The 20,564-nt window shown below is 41.4% G+C and overlaps 1 protein-coding gene across 1 annotated transcript in view; it reads right to left on the bottom strand.

The window, feature by feature from the left end:
- The window catches only part of antxr2a (ANTXR cell adhesion molecule 2a), an 89,525-nt gene that overhangs the window by 37,016 nt on the left and 31,945 nt on the right, over positions 1 to 20,564 (bottom strand). The window contains exons 12-16 of the mRNA XM_084728199.1: positions 19,713 to 19,808; positions 13,256 to 13,306; positions 11,157 to 11,246; positions 8,734 to 8,901; positions 8,167 to 8,247 (exon numbers count right to left, since the gene is read on the bottom strand). Coding sequence (XP_084584325.1) covers positions 8,167 to 8,247; positions 8,734 to 8,901; positions 11,157 to 11,246; positions 13,256 to 13,306; positions 19,713 to 19,808 — 486 coding nt within the window. The remainder of the gene's footprint in view (positions 1 to 8,166; positions 8,248 to 8,733; positions 8,902 to 11,156; positions 11,247 to 13,255; positions 13,307 to 19,712; positions 19,809 to 20,564) is intronic.

Below are 20,564 nucleotides of genomic sequence, written 5' to 3'. Positions count from 1 at the left end.
TGGCAACTTTTTAAGGTGAAATGTTTCCTCCCTTGTTACTCGATGCATGAGTTGATGATGTGAATCAATATGACAATAACTTTAATAAAATTTGTTTGTTTCTTTCATGACATACAGAGAAAGTGGCAGACTGCCGTTTCAGTGAGCAGCACTACACCTATAATTAATTCTGAACCACTGGGATGGTTAAAACTTATTATATTGCTGCCATATCAAATGTGATACCTGAAATTTTCATTGATAGATGACACCATGTTCTATCTAACAGTACTGGTATTATTAACATTTATCAAAAGTAAATACCAGCAGTGTTGCATCTTTGATGCATTCAGTCCACAATAAATACTTAAAGATACTTTATATTTCAAGACTAACCTAAACTAATTGTAATTAAAGCCTGTGCAAGAATACATTTAGTCGAAATGTAAAGAAATTCTTAGGTCTCTCAAACTTTTTGATTGCCACTGGTTAACAACACAGTGACCTGTTATATTTATTTTATTCTTATTTTTTAAGTTCACTTGCAACTAGTTTGTTTTGCTGCTGGTTGTGTGTTCACATATGCTGAAGTATTCAACTGTTTACAGTTGGCTGCTGTAAAGAGCTGCTGAAATTTCAACCAAAAAGACATAATATCAAACTATCATGGATATCATGAAAACAAAAATCTAAACTAAAATATAGTCTACGTTCACAAATACATTACAGGGATCATAACTCAGACAAAACCATAAAAGTGACTACTTTTCATTGATGGATTACTAATCTAAAATGTAGACAGTCTGTTTCAAACGGTCCCTCGCTGTGGAGAAACAGTAGACAGTAATGTAAAGTACACGCGGGTATTATTGCACCAACAAGACTACATTTCCCATAATCCTCATCAATTCTTGTAATTAATATGGTGCTCTGATCAAAGCTTTTCTCTGTGGCTTTTCTGAAGATGATAAACATATTGGAAATGATTTTTTCCCCCTCATCAGCCGTTCAATCCTCTACCATCTGCCATTGAGAGAAACTCTGAGAGAAACTTGAGCTCCATTTGCGCTGGAAGAACATTTCCCACAAAAAATGTGACCCCGTGGCTCACAATGTAAAAATGCAGTGTAGAGGCCAGAGAAAGGCTGCCAATCGTCTCAGACGCGGTCTTGTTTGTTTACAGTAATTATACTCATGTCTCAAAATCAATGTGGTAATTACGGATGACTTACTGATGTTAAAATGCTACATGTAGCACCTTCATGCCAGTCAAATATTGAAACTGAAAAGCAAATATCTTCTTCCAATTTCCAGTCTAATGTTTCACTTGGCTCTATTTCCATGCAAACAGTCACCTTGCAGCACCTCGCAGCATTCTAATTGAGCCCTGAGAAACCGGCAGGCACTACACCGAGCTGCCGAGGAAGGAGAAAATAAACCCAAGCATGTATCACTGTGACCTCCAAGGACAGCTCTGCCATGCCATGCCATGCCGTGCCATGCCAGGCTACGCCAGGCAAGCAGACTGTCACCTCTACCCTCGGTGGCCCTCGACTTATGCCAGGCTTGTCCTTGTTTTTTTTGTTTTTTTTAAACCTCCCCTTTACATCCGTCCCTTTCTCTCTCATTTCTCTCTCCTCCCTCCATTTGACGGGACTCTTCCAGAGCAGGTCCGTGGAGTCCCTCTGCTCACAGTCACTTAATTAAACGCTCCCACAGCACCGTCGACAACGTGACCGACGGCTGTTAAATTAAGACGCTGTCGCAGCCAGGGCACCGAGCGCTGGCAGGGTGAAGGAAAGATAAACCAGCTGAGAGAAGGGAGGAGGAAAAAGAGACACGGAGAGGTGGGAGGCTGACTCACATGTGTTCTTTATCTGTACAGTTTCTTAGAAGCATTTTAGGGGGGAAAATCTCTTCTGCCTCCCTCTTAAATCAAGTCTGCCTCATCTTCACTCTGCGCAATAAGATTCTGTATACTCAACAAAAAAATAAACGCATCACTTTTGGTTTTGATTTTTGAATTAAAATATTTAGGACAAATTCTGTTCACAAATCTTAACAAATGTTAGTGAGCACTTCTCCTTTGCCACGATAATCCTTCCACCTGACAGGTGTGGCCTACAGAGATGCTGATTAAACAGAATAAAAAAAATAAAATTCACATTAAATGTGCAGTTTTATCTTTAAAAGAACATATTTATTAGGCACCGTGCTGTGGCTATTTCACAAAGGGCTACAGATACCTAATATTTTTCCCAGGATGGCAAAAGTCATCACCTGCCCTATTCCGCCTCTGATTGGCTAGTAAGTGTTCGTTTTAAGAGGTATTAATGACCAATTCAAAGTAACAGAGGACTTGCCAAGTTTGTGTCCAATGCATGTCTGACTAATGTATAGATATAGATGCACAGATTTTTTATTTCATGAAAAAAGTGAGTAAAAATAAGTGGTGCATTTATATTGTTATTGAGTGTAGATATAAATATGTCCTTGATGAATTTCATTTTAACATTTTCCAAAATTAGTTGACACTCTTTAATTTAAAAGAAATACTGTTATAATGTTGCATGTGATAGAGACAAGCAACAGCATGAGAGTTACAGAGAGAGGTGGAAGGATTTCCTTTTTTGATTCGGTTGAATGTTTGCAGAGGTTGTGCTAAAATGACGTTTGAGATCTTGAGCGAAATCCAACATGTTTGTGGGAGGAGACACATGCTTCTGTTTTTCTTCTATGTTCTCACCCAGAGGGATCAGTAACCATCACCTCATTACTACTTTTTATCTAAAATTTCCAGACTCAAGAAGGAGCTATCCCCCCACGAAACTATAATAAAATTTATTTTATAAACTCAACAGCAAATACACTTCAGCAGTAGTATAAAGGTCCATCAGATAATACGATTAACCTCCACACACACCAGCATACTCAGCCCACACGTCCCCCTGGTGAGGAACAGATGAGAGCAAGAGGAACAAATGGAAATCCAACTGGAAGTCCACACGGACTCAGAAGAACTCTAACGCCTGTTGTCTGTTTTTGGCTCGCCTACTCTTGTGTGTCTTCTTCTGTAGGAGGACACGGAGGGTTTAATGCATGGTGATGCATCATTCATTGCACACCTTGTTTGGGCATTTTGTGGACAGCTGCTTTTAGAAAACAATACCTAGAGTGTGAAGGTGGGGGGGCGGTGAATGAAAAAAAAAAAAAAAGATTTCTGGAAAAAAAAAAAAGAAAACGCACATGCATGCACACCACCGCCTCTTCACAAAGAGCCTGAGTGAGCACCAGAATAAGGCCAACCTCCCTCTCTGTCTCTGCCACCTTCCTCTACCTGCTGTCCCCAGTCGATCCCCGGCAAAACTTGGCGGCAGATGTTGCTGTGCTAAGTTGGCTCTGAAGTGCCTCCCCGGCTCCCCTGTCTCACCGACAACACAGTCAAACCACATTAGATCTCTTTATTTGTGCCTGGGGCAAGTTCGGCGCTGCAGCTGTGTCCACCCCCGCTCTACCTTTGGTGTTGAAGGCCCTCCGGCACTAAATGTGAGACCACAAAAAAAAAGAAAAAAAACTGTTTCACTCTCATTTTCTGTCTCTCTGTCTCTCTTCTGCATCTGCTGACAATCCAGCAGTCTGGCTCCGGGCGGCAGCACTGAGGGAGGCATGGGGAGGGAGGAAAAGAGACTGCTGGGGGAGGGAAAGGCAGGGGGGGGTGAGGATGGAAGCTCAGCAAGGAGAGGGAGAGGGTAGGGGAGGGTGAGGGGGGTGGCATGAACACCCGGGTCCCCATGCTGAACAGATGTCTGCGACAACCTGCTTCCTTACACCTGTACGAGTCCTTGTAACCCCGCGGATGCAGCCCGCTGAAAAATTCATGACCCTGGAGGTTTCCTGTCCGCCATCAAAGACCGCTGTCCTCCCCTCCCCTTCTCCCTCGCTAACTCCCCTCCCTCCCTCCCTCCGCTGCTCTTCTCCTCTCTCTTCTCCACGCCACCGCTGCCCACTCTGCCATCTACACCTAACCTCCCACTGGACAGTTCAGCCAGTTTATCTGTTCAGTTCAGGATCACACACATGTCTCAGCGAGGGCTGGAGAGGGCCAACAGCAGCGGTTACTGACTCAACATAAGCTCTCTAAAAAGACAAGGAACCATAAAAGAAATTAATATAGGAAAAGAATCTCTGAACATAACTGTCAACCGCACAGAAAGTTGGAAAAAATCCAGCAGTGGCATACTAATGTTGTAAATCCAACATTCAAAAGTCCAGTAAAAACTAATCCAATGAAACGTGTCCAACGGAGTCTAATGTTAGGTTTATGATATCAGTACATGGAAACTGTTAGTGCCCAAAGCCTTTAGCCACTCCACTAAGAAGAGGAAACATGTTTATACAAGAATCAGTCTTCAATGTCTTGGTAAAATTGACAATATGTCATTGGACAGTTCTGATTTATTTTCTACTAGTCAGGACTTTTTTTCCCCCTTAACCTGGAGGGTAAAAACTGAAAGCACAGATCTGTATCAGTCAGCTGGGTCTAGCCACAAACTAAACACTGACTCTACATACGGCCTGTCGAAAATTTGGCGGCAACCACTGGTTCCTCTACATGCTTGTAAGGGGAGGGTGATGCAAGGTGTTTGCAATCTGCAAGCTCACCACTAGATCCTACTAAATCCTACACATTTGTCTCCAGAACTCCAGAACAGCCACTAAAATTTACTTTTAGGTGAGATACTTGGACCTAAGAATGAACTTTGAGCCTTAACTTTGAACATGAATGAGAAGACCTTATAAAGAAAAGATGTAAATTTGAACATAAACAATTCAAAGAGAAATTTGCAAAATCCATCTGTGCATAAAGATCATGTGCAGTGATCCAAATCTCCAGAAGAGTGACTAACTGGACTTTGAGGTGAGATTGTCAACCTACAGACTGCTGCATTACACAGACTAAGTACTGTGGAAAGTACGGTGGACTTTGGGACGACTTGGGGGCGAAGGTTTTGAAATTAACCTGAAATTTGCTTCAAAAATAAATGTCACTCTAAAGGCATGCTTTCAGTAAAGGTTTGTTTCAATTACTGTTGACAGAATCAGTTTAGTGACACTTTATTCAAATCAAACTGTATCAGTATTACAGTACATTTCTATCTTTGTAGAAAGAGTCAGTCTAAATAAAGTTGTATCAAATCATAAGTTATGCTTGCCTTTTTATGAAAAGCATTTTTATTGTTAATTTGGATGCCAGGAATTCCACAGCAAGCTAACATGGGATTTAAAAACATCACAAGTCAGTTAAAAATGAATGATTTCTGTTTTCACTAATATTCAGTTTCCATTCTCTGTCAACTGCTGCCCCTTTAAGACATTAGTTCAAACACGCACAGCCTTCGTGGCCTCCTGTTTGATTCTCTCCTGTGTCCGCTCTGTACAGTCTTGATCAAAGACTTAAAAGTGGAGTTTGGCACAGTGATCGGCATGCGAATCAAGTGAGCCAGCAGTGCCAGGGACTCCACTGGCAGCTTTTCTTCCATGTCCTCTTCTGTCCTCCGAGCTTTGACACAACTGGTTTACTCACCAGCAGGCTTCACTCTCAGTTTTCAATGCTTCCAAACTGTTTGCTCGGAGCAACTGAGGCGACCTCTTGTATGGCAATATCTATCATCTTTTACGCAAGACGAGCTGCAGCCATGATGTTTCCACATTATTCTTACTCAGCTCAGACAGTTGGATGAATACTGAGCAGGGGAATTGTTGTCATTTCAACATGAAAACAGCAGCCTTTCCAGCGAGCATACTGCAGGAAAATATGCAAGTTTGGTCATGTAATGAAAACCCTGGCCTCATCACTAAACCTCATAACACAACACAAACAGCAGCAGTCCATTTAACAATTTGTTAAAAATTAATCCTGGCAGTGAAGCCAGCTCACATCATACTTAAGTTTTTTTGCCCTTACAGAGAGTATTTTCTTGCACTTTGTGAAGACAATTGGTTTTGAGACAGGCAGTAATAACCAGCCTGCACTGATTTGGTGATTTGTAGGTCAAAAGACATCTTGGTTGCATCTAGTCTGACTCACCAGATATAGACTGCGGGTATAAGACTGCCGTCTGTTTCAGGCAACCCACTGCTACATGAAACAACTTCAGAGATAGCAACCTACATGCTAAAAAAGGCAAGTGAGCACCTGGTCGCTAACGGTACGAACGTAAACAAGATAGCAGGTGTTAACTTTTCTTTATATATATCTATATATATTTTAATGCCAGTGCTCCCCTCCCTACGTGCAAACAGGTGAATTTCTGACAGTATTCTGCAGGGGTACCATTTCTGCAACCTGGGCTTAAACCCATCCAAGATGTTTGTAATTGGTTTAGAGCAGCCATTCCCAAACTTCAACCCACTTTGAAGTATGAAAATCTTCTGCAGCCCAACCAAAGCTTTAATCACAACTCTGATCAACACATGAGACTAATCATACCAAAAATAAGATGTGTGTTAATGTCACAGGTCATCAAATCTGGGGTAACTCCTGCTAAACTGGGTCAGATAAATGACGAAAAACACATATGAATCCCACAGCTTTGTACAATTGCTTCTGATTACTTTTTTTGAAATTAATTAATAATTAATAATAAAGCCAGAGCTTTTTTAACTCTTGTAGCAGAATGATTATGTGTGGAGCCAGACCTTTCTTCAGTGACGAGCTCTGCGTGAAAAGATGCTCAAACAATGGACACGTGCAACCTAGATGTCAAAAAACACATTGTGTGCGATAGCTGAAAAGATACTGATGATGTTTCTTTTTTAATGGTGCATCTTCTGGCACTCAAGAGTTCTGCTAAACAGCACAGTGACGCCCTGAGCAGCAACTGGCAGGCTCACAGCTGGCCCACCGGCTCGGTTATTTCCATGTTCTTCAGAGCCACAAACGTTATTCCACTTGAGACGTTTGCAGTCTGACATCATTCTGTGAACCATTAATAAACCCTTATGGTTCCTGCTCTGAGAGCACCGTGAAGAGGAAGAGGTTTAGAAGTGCCCACCACTGTGGATAAAGCTGCCTGTAAAGCTCCTGTGATATTTCACTTCATTCACACAGGAGAGGTGTTTGCTGATCTTTAGTTGAAAATGCACATGAGCTAATGTCGTTCTACCTTGCGTCATTAAAAGAAGAGCTGTATGCAGCATTAATGTGGGACAGAGGAGGGGGTTTCTCCACCAGGCCTGAAATCAGATCCAGAAATGAAATCTAAATGCTGTGTCACTCTATACTGGTCTGCAAATCAATTCTAATCTATACTATTCATTTTGGGATTAAGCATAATATCTCAGTGTCAACAGCAGATGGTGTGGTTTGTTGGATTGACTGCTGCCTTAGAGAACTAAGCACATATCATAACATCTGGTTAACTCTGTCTTGGTGGTGGTTTGTGAGCAGCGGGCTCTCCTAACCGACTGCGGGCGTCGAGTTTCAGTCTGCGGAGTCGATATGCTTCCTCGTCTCTGACGGAGGTTGAGAAAAGCCCACAGTGTGACCATATTAGGCCGTCCCTGTCACACTCCCTTCAGTGAGCCTTTGCAGCTGCAGCTCACATCAGCCCCGTTAGGTAACAACAACACAATGCTAAACTTGTGCCAGCAGCTTCTTCTGCTAAGAGGCAGTACACAGATAACTGTTCCTCAACATCTGTAATTCAACACCGCAATAATATAATAAACTCTTAACCATTATTGTGATGACTCAGAAGATTCAGAGGAATAAAAATGCTTAAATTTAGTCAAGGTCTGGGGATTAGAGTTTTAATAATAGTCAAAAACAAAATAAAAAGACCATCTATACTGCTGACAGATGCAACAAGATCTCTATTTATATCCCTGAAAAACCACAAACTGCACCAAACACCACTGACGAGACTTTGACTCACTCCCTTCAGACTGTAGGTCTGTGCAACTAAAAACCTAAAACAACACTCTGATGCAGATTTACTGTTTCCCACACACGCCCTACAGATAAACACCCACGTACACTTCACTGTTTAGTCAATCTTGCGTGCCTCTGCATATTTTCTTCATCATGAGTACAGTTTGTATTTTAGGCCTCTCTGAGAATAAAACTTCCACTGGGAACAAAAGTGTCAAGAGCAGGAAAACGGTAATGTCTTCTCACTGCCTTACCTTGTCTGCAGATGTGGGTCGCATGAGGGAAACTCGGTCATACTGCCGCCTGAGCAGAGCCCACAAAGCATCGAGGCGACCCTGAGTGAAGAAAAGCATGGGTTTTAGCTGAGAAACATGATCATTTACATCATTTTATTTGCAGAAATAATGAGAAAACAAAATAAAACATGAAACTTCGAGTACTGAAGGTCATTTTTGGCCTTTGTGTATAATCTCAAAGGGCCACTTAGCAGCCAATGGTCTTTATTCAGCTGGCTCTGGAATCAACACATGACCTTAGTGTGAAATTTAATAACCTCTGTCTGGATTCAAGGATGATCTCTGGGGTTCAGATCTCCCCCTTCATATAAGACCACCTGTTATCACTTGACTGAAATTCCACACTTAGGTTATGTGATGCATCCTGAGCCTGTTTCTTTTGCTGAATGAAGACTTTGAGAGGCTCTTAAAGGCTTTAAAGGGCCAGTAAGCGGACTTTGGCCAATGTTGCTAAGAGAAATGACAGATAAAAACCCCAAACCCATTCAGTTACATCAGTTATAGGTACATGACTGTAGCGCTCACCTTGATGGGAGTGTACCACTTGTTCTCGTTTTGATGGTAGGTTGGGGCAGCCTTCGGGCGACGTTTGATCATTGGCTCCTCAACATCCTCTGGAATGGACACCTTGGCGTTCTTTGCTTTCTCCAGCCTGGCTCCCTCCTCTGTCGAACCTTTCTCACCCCAGCGCACCTGGACAGGTAAAACCACAAACAGCAATGTAAGAGAAGATAACAGCTCGGATTGCTCTTTTCACATTCATTATTGATAAAACTTAAATTAGTGCTGAAACTATGAGGTGAGTTATTAAATAGCCCAGGGGTTTTAAAAACTGGTAGATGGGCCTCTCCAACATTAACATTAGTTATCATAAAATAATCTAAATGTGTGTGTTTTGATTAAAAATGTAATTCGGAGATAGAGTAGGTTTGGGGAATTTTACTGCTTCTTTCCCTGATGCCTAATAAATGCCTTTGGAAAGACCTTTTTTATGCATTTTGTGCAGTCTGAAGTTATGAAAACCCCTGCGCACCACTTGAAATTTTTCTACTGTAGTCCCAAAAAAAAGGTTTAATACCAAACTCAAGTATTATCTTTAAGTACATAAAGCTGCAGAAACGGTAACAGGAGAAGTTAGCCTCCATTGGCTTTCTACCAGAAAGCCTTTATGCTAGAAAGGCTCTGGTTTCTAGGGAAAAAGGCTTCAAGTCAGGTGATAGGGGTTAAAACACAGGACTTTCACAAAGGAGGCTGGGGATTGTGTCTCATGTGAAGCACTTTGAGATTAAGTTGACTTATTACTTTTGTTTTTGTTTTTTTTTAAGTTTTCTGTCATACTTTGGTTAGGTTAAAGAACCAAAACAGCTTGCTTATTAGGTATTATAGTCATTATGGCTTTTTAATTGAATCTGCTATGAATGAAGTTGCATCCCTTAATCAGAAATCTGTCATAATACTCATAAACTACTAAATATCATCCAGAACAGCCAATAAGGAGGCAGAGGAGGTCGAAAGCACTCCCAGCCAATGAAGAGCTAAGCAGCACAGGAAGGGAAAAACATGATGCTAATAAGACGGGAGTTGGACGACTGCTATCGCTATACTGTATATCCATAAGAAAACGAAATGACCTGAAAACCTGTTTTTGCTTTTATTAATAAGCATATTTACATGTGGTATAATGTGTTATTGTGTGTGTGTGTGTGTGTGAGCGTGTGAAAGTAGGCCTGTGTGTTAGTTAAGCTGTCCTGCTTTTTAATTGAATTCATCACATCTGTTGCAAGGAGGAGATAAAAAATCCACCGTCACATGAATGGGGAGAGGTGATTAATTAGCGACACAGTTTTCAAGCTGTAGGTTAAGCCGTGACAATATAGAACAGCTTTTCAGAATCATCTCTGGGATACATCCCTGGCCTGCCGCATCAAGAAAAGAGAGGGCTGCGATGAATAAAAGATACGTTGTCACCTCAGCCGGCTCAATACGCGTTTGAAATATTGGCAGCGGCAAAGCGGTGGAGGTGGAGGTGGTTTTCACAGCATGGCGTCTTAAATGTGGATGCAGAGGAGAGGGCAGGTTGATCTTAACAAGCACCTCATTCTCCATCCGCAGGGGGGAGGCTTCAGAAGTAGAGACGGGCCTGTCGGCGGGAATCAACCTGCTGCAAGAAGAAGAGAACGACGGGACGGCCAGGCTCGCAGCTCGCCAACACTCGTGGGAAAAAGTCAAGAGGTAGGAGCTCCCTGAGGATGCTGGGAAATCCCTGCAATGCCACTAACTTCCTCGGGGCTGAGAAGCGGCAGGGGGTACAACAGCGAGGGGGGAGGACGGAGGAGGGGAGCCCGTCTTTAAACCTGGATTCCCTTCGGAGGAGGCGGACAACAAAGGGGCTGCCAAGGTTTGGGAGTTGGGAAGGGGGAGGAGAGGTGGGTGAGGTGGATATGTCAAGTTGACAGCAGCACTCAATCCTTCATCCCGGCAATGACTTGATCCAATCAGGCCCGCACGGCCAAGGACGAGATGGCAGGGCCTGTCATGTTGGAGGCATCAGTGGACTGACGAGGACAGCGGCCCGGCTGGTCAGTCAGTCAGTCAGTCCCTCCTCCTGCTGCCTGACTGTGCAACTCCACAAACTTGTAGCTTCAGAGACAAGACTGAATGTCAGCAGTTTTCTCAGTTTAGAGGGTAACAGCTGGGAGAAATGCGTTGCTTCCTGCCATCTAGGATTTCACCTTTATAGGATTTCAGTGTTTTTTTTGGCTCAGATTTGGAACAAAAGTATAGCATGCCCTAATGTTTTAATATTTGTTGCTCAAATCATTTCACATCAAGACTTCAAGGAGATTCATGTGTCAAATGTAATGTAAGAGATGTGACTGTGTGACTGTGATGACGGTGTTTCATGTTCCTGAAAGCAATATGTTGGGGGATGATAGTTAGGCTCTGACCTCCATGCGTTTGATCCCTCCAGCTCCTCTTCCTCCGTAGTACGAGGCGTCCACAGTCGGCCACTTCTTCTTGGGCAGCGGCTCTGGTTCCTTAAAAAAAGACACAGAAATTAGGAGACTCACACTCCGTCATGTAGTCGGAGCCATATGCAAACTTAATTCTTGTAAACGACTACATCAATCATCTCTCCTGCATGGACAAAGGAAGGAAGCACAGGTCTGTGCTAGTGTTCTATTTTCATTCAATCCCATTGATCAAAATTTGAATGCATTTCCTCCCAACAGGAAACGCTTGATTACGTCAATTTGTTAGGAAGGAAGAGACACTGACGTCCTTCTACTACTACTTCTACTACAGCCATCTATTCTTTCTATAGGGTTCAATGAATTTCAAGGATTTGATCAACTAAATAATTAGCCGATTTCCTTCAGCATTTTAAATCCTCTGATGAATCCAATTCAATTTTGCAGAGGGAGCTCATGCATAAAGACCAAAACCTGTTTGTGCATATTGTGACGACAGAGGTATTAGTCAAGATTTTTATGATACGATGATATCATTTCCAGAAATGGCTAATGCAACATTAAAAGGTAATAAAAAACAACAAATCAGCTTGAATTTCTCCATGTAAACAACAGCAGCAACTTTTCAAAAGATTTCTAAGTAAATTTTCACATTTTGGGAAGTATTCAATTTATATATTATTCACTTTCTTTCAGAGAACGAGAAGAAAAGACCTCCAACACTGCGTCAGCACATTAAAGGGAAAATTCTACACTTTTCATGTGGATGTATAATAAGTGTTGTTGGTAAATATAGCAAATAATGCAATAAAGTCCTCAGTGTGTGCTAAACTGACTGAGAAAACTGAGCTCTCATGCTCCTGGAGCTGTTGCTTTAGTATCTACACCTACCAGGATGCTTTGCACCAAGTTTCTGACACACACACTCAGCCTAGTTTATAGCTAACACAAACATAAACACCAGCTACATCACTGTGACATCACTGGATCCAAAAAATAACTCTCAACAGGAGAACTCACCTTTCTTAGTCAATATAGCACATTATTGAGGAGTTTGTTGCTTGAATTGACTAATTAACCATCAACATTGATTGGACATCCACATGAAAAGTGTCAGATTTTCCCTTTCAGTAAAGAGCCTGGCCAAGAAGGTGATTAGCCTGGTTTAGCATTAAGACCGACAGAAGAGGGAAACATCTGACCTGACTCTATCAAAATTTAAAATATCCTCCTTCAAGCACATCTGAAGCTCAGTAATTAATACATCATATCTTGTTTGATAATCTGATGATCTGTACACAAACAGACACGTAAAAGCAACACAGTGTGGTTTAATGTTTGAGTTATACCTTAAGCAGTTTTTATGCTAAGCTAGGCTAATTGCCTCCTGGCTCCAGCCTCTCTGCCACTAGGGATTACTCTTACATTAAAACTATAACAAAAGACATAGTTTGATAACATTGTGAAGTGGCGTGGGATCATGGGAGTTGTTTTCTTCACTTTTAAATAACCAGTTGTGTTGCTTAAAATCTAACTGACGTGACTCAGGGAGAAATCACAGTCATGGACAATGTATTATCATTATTATTATTATTATTATTTTAGAGTCATGTGCTCTGACGTCCTTCCTGTATATATAGCCATGTTTTCCTGTAAGTTATATTAACTAGCTAGCAACGGTTAGCAGGAAACGCAAGTATACAATTTAACAAAATACATAAATGTCTAGTGTTTTTACACATTTTAATGTGGAATTATTACATATTATAGCTTTAACACAAAGACATAAGAGTGGTATAAATCCTCTCATCACACTCTCAGAAAGAAAACTAATAAACCTATTTCACAAAATGGAAATAATTCTTTAAGCAAATTTCATAGCTCAATTTTTGTTGATGATTTCCTTGTTTAGGTTGTTTTCAGTGTGGTATAATGAAGTGCAGTATTTGTTCTGTGACTTCAGTTGATTTATTATTTTCATCTATAATGCTGTAAGGGTACACACATGTTAAAACTTTCATTGGCATCAGTTAAAATATTCTGCTATTGTGACAACGCTATGGTGATGTACTCACAGGTGGTGGAGGACGGGAAGGTGGTGGAGGCGGTGGAGGGTCTTTGATGACCTGGATAGACAGAAAAAGCAAAAGAGCGTCAGCACAAAGTCCATCAGGGGACGTATACAGGCACACACAAACATACACGCTCAAACCTTGTCAAGACAAGCACGGACGAGGCTGACGGAGGTGATTCGTGACAGGTGACTGAGTCAAACAGAGACTTCCCTCAGCTCATCACACGGAGGAGACGCTGCCGCTGCCAGGCTGCTTTGTGACTGCAACTGGCACCCCATCGCCCAGCTGACTACTGATTACAAGGATTCTGCTTGTAAACCAACATCAGGGGCCCCCCGTGCAAAATAAAGAAAAGCTGAAAATCAACTTGTTGACAGGGGAGTCTTTGGGGCGAGCGCCGCTGCCCGTTTAGCTCTTAATTAATTGGATGGGGTTCAGTGCTCCCAAGCAATCCCCCCAATCATAAAGTCCTAAGGAGTTAATTAGCTCCAATGAGATACAGAGGAGGAGGCTCGGGCTCAGCTCCAAGTCCGTCTGCGTGGAAGATGAGTGGTGGTGTAAACACACAGAAAAAAAAAAGAAAAGAAAAAAAAAACACACACACATAACCGCGACACACCTCTCCCACAGCAGAGTGACCAGCCTGGCGGCATTGTTCATGACAACACTGGATGACATGGCACCTGAGGAGCAGGTTGTCCACAATGTGATTCCACTCAAGGACAAGATGCCTCCACTGGGTTTTTCAGATGTGCAGCGCAAAGCAAAGAGCAGCCTGACAGTGACATTTGTCAGGTGTCAGTCAGACGCTTCACATACTGATGTCCAACTTTTTACTGCGGGATTGGAGAAGACACCACTGCCACTCACTCTGTCCATCTGTGAGAGGGATCAAGCTGCAACGGTGGAGTTTATTCTCTTGTGTTTTCAGGTGTCAGGAGCTGTGAGTCATCTTCTGGTAAACAGTCACTACAGAGAGCAGGACTGTGGCTCACAAAACACTAAGGGCCCTGTCCATGTTTTGTGCATGAATGCATTAAAAGAGTCTGGTCACTGAACACTGAACATGAAGGTGAGTGTCGTTAACTCTCGCGGCAGTTAACAACACTGTGTTTTACAACACTCGGCATGCCAGTCCAAATAGGTCTATCTGCATACTAGTGATGAGCTGTATTATAGTGGTATTGTTAAAATGTACTGACAATCTTCAAAAAATACTGATTCACCAAGCTTTACATAGAAAACTGTCAACAATTTGACTTAACATCATGTCCTTTGCAATGTCAGAGTTTTCACTGATGCAAAAACAAGCGCACCTTGTGTCAGAGTTTTCACTGATGCAAAAACAAGCGCACCTTGTGTCTGCATCCGGGAGGCTGGACGGGATTTACTTTGAGTTTACAAGATGTGACTATCAAACACAGCTTTTATGATAATCAAAATTTTAAATGGCAAATATTAATCATCAGTAATTGTACTGTGGTTTAACGTGAACCGTGTTTGGTAACCCTCATCCCTGCTGCGGACTTAGTAAGTATGACCCTCACAAAGCTTGGGTTTAGGCACTACAAGTCTAAATGTCAGCCACATCGGCAAAAAAACTGAAATGACACATTGATTTGAAGCATCCGGCCAGTCTTGGGAAATAGTTAGAAGTGAACGATGATCACAAGAAATCATTAACAAACGGTTAAACCAAAAACCAACAGCCACAACGGACTGGTTACCTTCGCTTCCCAACAACAAAAAGACAGACCTGCACAAGACTGAAGAAATAAACATCAACTAATTCATTAATTCATTTTTTGGGACTGTGGGCAATTCAAAATTGTGAATTATGAACATACACTATTTCATCAGCTTTGAGCTGAAGTGGGAATTTGCCGTGTGAACACTGGATGCATAGACGCTTATGCCCCTTGCTAAAAATATGGTCACTTAACTAATCATTAAACTCACAAATCTTGAGAAGAAAGTGAAGTTTTGCTTGTTTATTCTGTTGCATATCATTATCTTTGGGTTTTGGAGTGTTATGATGTTTACTCACAACATTTATTTAAGATTGAATGATAGCAAAAATGAAAGTTCGGCTCAAAGGCTCATTAACAGAAGTTGATAAGAAATAAACGGGTGCTTCCTGTTCACCCACATCATCCCAGTCTTGGTATGAGAGAGGGCCTCATTTCACTGCCCCCCTCTTACACAACAGTGTACATTAGCACTACACACAGGGTACAGTAGCCAACCTATAAATACTGTACATATAATTACAGTAAGGACATATCTCAACTTGAGGTGTGCGGCAAAGTGGAAGGCAGACCTTTGTCCATTAGTCATCACAGACAGATACTTCACTGTCATCACTGCTTATGCATTTGCTAAATTGGTTTTGGAAGAGAAAAAAGAGCAATGTAATTATGGCATATCATAGATCCTAACAGCTGTTTCATTCACTGTTAAGCGCAGGGATACCATCACATTCTCCACATACTGTTGTCATTAAAATAATGAAAAATAATCAATTAGGGTTAATTAATTGCTCTTTGACACACAACTGGCTGTAAGCAAATCCAGTACAGGTCTACTGGTAGCCTCTCCATACGCTGATTAACATCATTTCAGCCACACCTTACGTTGACAGGATTATCTCTTTTTATTAAGTAATTATGCAGCAGATTTCCTGGACATATTGTGGGATAAATAAAGCATTATACAAATGACGAGGCTCTGCTGCTCTTTCCCAGCTACCTGATGGACAGATGTGAAGAGGAGCGCTCAGCGACGTAATTAAAAACTAAACCACGGGATACTTAGCCGCCTGACATCAGGCCCAGCGGCTCACCACTGCAACCACGACACCGGGGGGAATCAGACCAATCAGAGGCGTTTGGGGCACCGTCCCCATATGGCTGTCTCCGTAACTGTCCAACTGGACTTGATAATCCGTCCGTTCCCAACCTAGAGCTCAAACCGTGTTGTGTCAAGCTGTTGCGGGAGGCTTATCGTGACAGATCTGTGGCAGGTAGCATATTTGGAAATTTAAAAATGATTTGTGCTTTTAACCATGGACAAATGAAGGTGTTTGCAGAAAATGAAAATGACTCCGAGGGGAAAAGAAAGAAGAGAAGATAAAAGTTCTGCATCGGAGAGCAACGGTGGCAACTTCTAACATGAAATAACATGAAATAATGAGAGATTATTAACATATTAAGCACCAACTGAGTTGACAATGTGTCCAAAAGTGCATCCAATTTAGCAGTGAATCATTTGTAATTTGGATAAACTGGCAGTGTAATTCGAAACTGCATCTCCGATCCCGAATCCTTTGATTTGAACTAAAGGCTATGCCATTCTGAGTTTAATTTCCAAACAAATCATAAACAAAGAAATTACCACTCCACAGCTTGTATGACCTCTCTCCTGGCATCAATCCATGTGGGAGAGAGAGAGAGGGATTGTGGGAAAGAGGTTGGGCGTGTGTGTGTGTGTGTGTGTGTGTGTGTGTGTGTGTGTGTGTGTGTGTGTGTGCGTGGCCTCATCCCGACTGCTGAAACCTGGCAGACTGGGGGTTTAAATATTAACAAGCCACACATGGCCCTCCTCTTCTGCCGCGTCCCTCGATGGAAGGCAACAGCAGCTCTCTCCACCAAGACAAACACGTCCGCGGCCAGACATGCTGCAGGGGGTTTACATTTTAATGCCTTTGTTGGTTTTCCAAAATATGCTTCCATCTCATCCTGGATGGGCTCCCTTCAGGTCCACAAAGCCAGGTGACGTCTATCATTTAAGGGGCGGTGCGGGGCGAGCAGGAACGGAGGTGCGGGTGGGTAGGGTGGTTGGCAGTAGTGCAGGGTAAATTTGCCTTCATCAGATCTCAGTAGAAAAAAGCAGAGAAACAGAAAAAGACCAGGGTGCACCATCTGTAGCCCCTATCTCATAGCCCCAAACGATAATCTGCTGTGGATTTTTGTAAATGGTTAAGTGGGTGAGACCGTTTTTCTAAAGGGGATGAAGGCAGGAGGAGTTTAGGATGGCAGTTTTCATGAATATAAGGGCCTAAAGAAAAGTTTAAACAGTGGATTAAAAGAAAAACACCTCCCATAAAGAACAATAAAGTTGCTCAAGGGGAAACAATAAAGGAGAGCTCAGAATTTAATTGCAGAGTCAAGATTTGTTAATTAAACACAGCTTTAAGTTCCACCTTAACAAACTACTTAAACTACTACAAACTACTTCTACTTACAGCAGCTCTCACTGCCCTGGAGCTTATCAGTATTAGAGTTCTAACCAAATTAGACTGGATCTCAGTCCCCATTCCTCCTCCTGAGGTAGAATTAATTTAGTCAAACAGCAATGCGATCATAATATATCGCACAGCACCTGCCTGTAATTGTAAAAATAAGGTCAGATGACATGTGTAGTCAATACTGACCTAATTTTACTGTCATTTTATACTGTAAATGTCTTGAAAACACATTTTCTCAATCTGCCACTTAGTATGACTGATGGAATCCTATAAGATCACAATATTTTTTGCCCAAATTTTTGTTATTTCACAAAATTGTTTTTGGTCTGCGTCGTTTCCTCTGTGCTTTTCCCAGCGGTTTGAAGTGGGCAGAGGTTACTTCGGAAAAACATGATGTCATCGTCCTCCTTGCCCCAATCAGAGTTCAACGATATACGGATCAAAATATTATGACAGTTGGTGGGTTGTTTGCTTACGTTGCCGGCATAATCAATCAAATCTGATCAAACTACACCCACACAGTTTGGATAATGCAAATTAGAGTTTTTGAGTACTAAGTCAGTGATTTATTCCCAGCCTTTAACTTTGATTGTTGTTGTTTTTGTTTCTTTTAGCAACATAGTGAATTTTTAAGTATTATAGGAAGAGCTTTGTCCTCTGATTGGTGGGTTTCTCCCAGGTCAAATTTATATGTATGGTGTCAGTACTGCTTGAAAAAAATCATACATCACAAAAAATGACACATTATTAATATACTGACCATAAGTAATGGATGATGTGCAGCATATTGTGCTTCTAGAGATGTTACAATACATTTTCCTTCCCAATACCAATTCTGATGATCTTTGCATATACGATATGCCACGACTGTTGTATGGCCTGGCTCAGGAGGTTAAAAAAATATGGCATACTGCTGGAAGCAGCAGGGTCCAATTTGGGGCAATTTCCGATACAGGTATCAATAACTTTACTTGCTTCTTACACAGATCAGAGTTTTTGATCATACACATCTATCAATAAGACCTTATGGTGTGCAAAAGCTTTGCTCAAATTGTTATCTTTTACCCCTTCTAATTTTGTCCAACTCTAATTTAGCTAAGCAAAACATGCATTCATTCACCTTCCTTAAACACTATTCTTGATGAAGGGAGGAAGTTAGCAATCACAAAAGACAAATAAGGCAAATAAGAATAATAATAACAGGAGGAGTAAGAAGAAAAACAAACTAAGCGTTAAAAACAAAGTGTCGCTGAAATGAAACACTCTGACTGACAGGATTAGTAAAAGAAGAATTCTGTGGTTATCAAAACAAAATAAGTATTTTAAGCTGCAGCATGGACATGACAGATTCAACTGTGATTAAACCATAAACAATCTCTGCGATTATTATTAATCACTTCAGTCCCCAGGTAGGCCTAATGTTAGTCCCAGGCAAACAGAGATTTTGTTAACTTTCATGCAATCTGTCACTCACAGTCTTCTCCTGTTAATCTCTCTCTTGTTTTGTTTTTAAAACAGTTTGCTCACAAAGTGACTTCATCTCTTCTCAGAACTTGTGTGTGATCACATGCAGGCATCAGCCACTGATCTGCAGGATGTGGGCTCTTCGCTTCCTGTTTGAGGTTCTTCCTCTGTGGTGTTGCTAAGCCACCGAGGTAAACGGGAGGTGACGGGGTTGAACAGATGTTCGACTCCACTTCCCTTCAGCGCCGGCTGGTGAGCAGTGCTGAGCCTGCTGTGTGTGAGCGGCCTCAGACACAGTTAAAGCTTGCAATGACCTGCTGGTTACTGGTGGTTTATGGTTACAGCTTTTGGCTTTCTAAGTGTGGGAAGATGAGTTTCGCAGCTAAAATTTGATTTGCTGCATTTGCAACAGCAGGATGTTTGCAACATGTCAACCAAAGGAGATAGTTACATACATACAGTGTTCTCACTGCTGACTTATTCTCTTAATGCAACTATTCTTAATTAAATTAACCATTCAAAGTGTTTTCATCACCAAAGACAGAGGAAGTGAGTATTATTTTTATTTATTCATTTATATATTTTGACTGCAAGCAAAACAGGCAACATATGAGTTATCTGGCATGTTTTGTCAGTGCAGAACCTGCTGTTATCTCTGTGCAAACCCAGAGTGAATGAATCATCAGCTCTGGTTGCCCAAAGTTGAATATGTTCAGATTTGGTTATGAGCAGAGCAGAAACACTCACCACTGTGCAGCAAAGAGGCCAGAACCACCACATGAGGGCCAGAGCTAAGAGGATCAGCAACACCAGGAAGACTATCGCTACCACCAAACCATCCGACTAGAGGAGGAAAAGACAACAAGTAATCAGTTTATTCATCCTAAAAATCCAAGACAAAACAGTTAATCACAACACTGCTTTCTTGAAGAGAGTAAACAAAATGCCTGGTAATTAGCTGGTGGACAAATATCAGAAGATTCTTTAGAATCAGAGGTTGAGATACAGATGTTTATAACCTTTCAATAAAACAAAATACCCACAAAAATAGAAACCTGGATGTCATCTAACGGACCCCAATATAAATGGATATAATATGCACACATGTAGATGCAACTAAATAGTAAGAAAAGATTCAATTATTTTTGAATTTTGATTTTGACACCATTATTTTCTGTATTATTATATTATATAAACATTAAGATTTAAGGTGCAAATTTACCATAAATTGAGGGTTTTTCAATACCTCGTTTTAACAATGTGGCTATTTTCAGCTTAAGAAAAAGCTTCAAAGTGTCCATGTTGTGTGCATGACAATTAAAAACTGCAGTGAGAAACTAAGGAACAACTGATGATTACTAAAGTCAATACAGGGGAAAAAGGACTCATCACATGACACATGGAAGAGAGGAAGAAGGAGTTCTGCTTATCAGGACAGAAAAACTGCAACTATCACATACTCAGACCACAATGTGAGCAAGACTTGCTGAAATATTAATGAAGAAATCAGGTTCAGGTTATGACAGAGCGGTATGAGAAAAAGTTTAAGAGCGCTTTTGTTCAAGACAGAAGTATGTTATACACGGTAACATGGCACAG

The sequence above is a fragment of the Lutjanus erythropterus genome, chromosome 10 (genome assembly GCF_056507025.1).
Source record: "Lutjanus erythropterus isolate fLutEry1 chromosome 10, fLutEry1.hap2, whole genome shotgun sequence".
Classification (NCBI taxonomy): domain Eukaryota; kingdom Metazoa; phylum Chordata; class Actinopteri; order Lutjaniformes; family Lutjanidae; genus Lutjanus; species Lutjanus erythropterus.
This window is presented reverse-complemented; position numbering and strand designations above follow the sequence as displayed.